Below are 1,938 nucleotides of genomic sequence, written 5' to 3'. Positions count from 1 at the left end.
AGTAAAATTATAACAAAACAAAAAGGAACAATCTTATTTATAATATTAAAAAATAAATATCTCTCTCTCTATGTTTATATCATCCACTTAGGATATCTTTTTATTAAATGAACTGAAACAATATTTAATTAAATAAGAATCTGTAAAACTAAAGTATTTTATATTAAATATTGTATAAACTTTTTTTCCATAATATATAATTGATATTTGTTTAAATAAATGATAAATTAAAATAAAAGAAATAAAATATTATCATAATTTTCAATAAATTACCAACAGATATATTACATATAAGAAATATATAATTTAACACACCGAGATATAAATAATTATTCATTTTAATATGAAAACACATAACAATTATATTTTATAATAATTATCAATTTCTTGATATTACTTTTTTTTTAATCGTAACTTTCGTAACGTTTTAAATAAAACGTAAAAAATATATATATATATATAAAAGGGGTTGAAAATTAAGGGTAAGAAAAAAAAGAAGATTTTTATAAGATTTATATAAAAACAAATATATATATATATAGAATAATCGTAAGAAAACGTGATCGTGCAAACCACCCCTTCTTTCTTTCTTACTTTTTTTCTTTCTTTCTTTAGTGGGGCCGAAAAACATTATCAACCCGAAATCTAGGCATGCGCGTTTGGTATTAAACAAGAGGGTAGTTGCAGTCAGGGAGGGACTCTCTTTCCTCCTCTCACCAGAGTTTACTCAGAGAGAATACACGTTCTCGAAAGCATTTCCCAGGGTAAGGAATTTTCCTTACTAAGTTACCTCTATCATGTGAATAATTCGATAATAATAATAATATTAATATTAATCCACGAATATAAAAAAAAAAAAAAAGAAAAAGAAAGAAAAAGAAAAATGGGAGAAATGGGAAAAATGGGAAAAATGTTGCTGCATGTCAGTGAAATAAAATGTTTTACGAAATGTTATCAATATGTCGTATAATTTGTGTAAGTGAGTGTTTCGTGTATCAACTGTCAGCTGTATTTAAAACATGAACGTAAGTATACCAAGATTTTTCCCCTCTCTCTCTCTCTCTCTCTCTCACTTCACTCATTCTATCTCTCTCTCTCTTTCCCATCTTACCTTCTCTGATATCGACTGGTTCTACTTGCTGGGTTTTATCATGTGGGCGTTTCTGTGTCCTTGTGTGTATTAACAGATTCATGTGAGAATAATAAGTATTAAGTATTATTTTTTTTTTCATTGTGTTTTTCAATTTAATAAATGTATATATTATAATTAGAATTTAATTGATTTAATATTACGTATATATTATTATTGTATTATGATTATAAATAATTTTAACACGATTGATTTTCGTATCGTGTTTTCTTTTTTTCTCTATTTTTTAATAATCAATATTTGTTCTATTATTTTCACGGGGGTGTGTGTGTAAATAATATTTTCAAGAAGATTAGTGTTACTTTGTAAAATGTATTTTTTTGAATATTATAGTTTTATGAACGTAATACGTCGTTGACCCTTGAACACTGAAAATCGATGAGAAAGTTACCTTTAATCTCGTCACCGATGTGCGCGCCTTTTAATGTTATATTCAGTTGAAAATAATCATTTTTTTTTTATTCGTAAAACACAATGTACGAACTGTTTTTTTTTTTTTTCATTTGTTTTAATTTCTTTTCTTTTCATTACATTTTCTTTATTTTATTTTATTTTATTTCTTTATTTATTTTCTTAACCCATAGAAAATGTAACGATTGTATTACCATGCCAAGAAATATTAGAAATCGTTAGATTCACAACGCGCAATATGCGTTTATCGATTAGAATGTCAACTTGATAGAATTTGATTTTTCCCATAATTCCCTTGAAAGAAAATTCAATGATTAATATATATCTATTTAACATAGAGATATTAGTATTATTTTTTTAAAATAAGAAATAAATTT

The 1,938-nt window shown here is 24.9% G+C and overlaps 1 protein-coding gene across 1 annotated transcript in view; it reads left to right on the top strand.

Annotated features, from left to right (window-relative positions):
- The first annotated feature begins 681 nt into the window (after positions 1–681).
- The window catches only part of LOC106792140, a 22,824-nt gene continuing 21,567 nt past the window's right edge, over positions 682–1,938 (top strand). The window contains exon 1 of the mRNA XM_014758322.1: positions 682–1,025. Coding sequence (XP_014613808.1) covers positions 1,020–1,025 — 6 coding nt within the window. The 5' untranslated portion in view covers positions 682–1,019. The remainder of the gene's footprint in view (positions 1,026–1,938) is intronic.

This window comes from Polistes canadensis, unplaced genomic scaffold (genome assembly GCF_001313835.1).
Source record: "Polistes canadensis isolate GaletaPanama2010 unplaced genomic scaffold, ASM131383v1 scaffold_383, whole genome shotgun sequence".
Lineage (NCBI taxonomy): Eukaryota > Metazoa > Arthropoda > Insecta > Hymenoptera > Vespidae > Polistes > Polistes canadensis.
The sequence above is the reverse complement of the archived record's forward strand: the minus strand, read 5'-3'. Positions and strand labels throughout refer to the sequence as shown.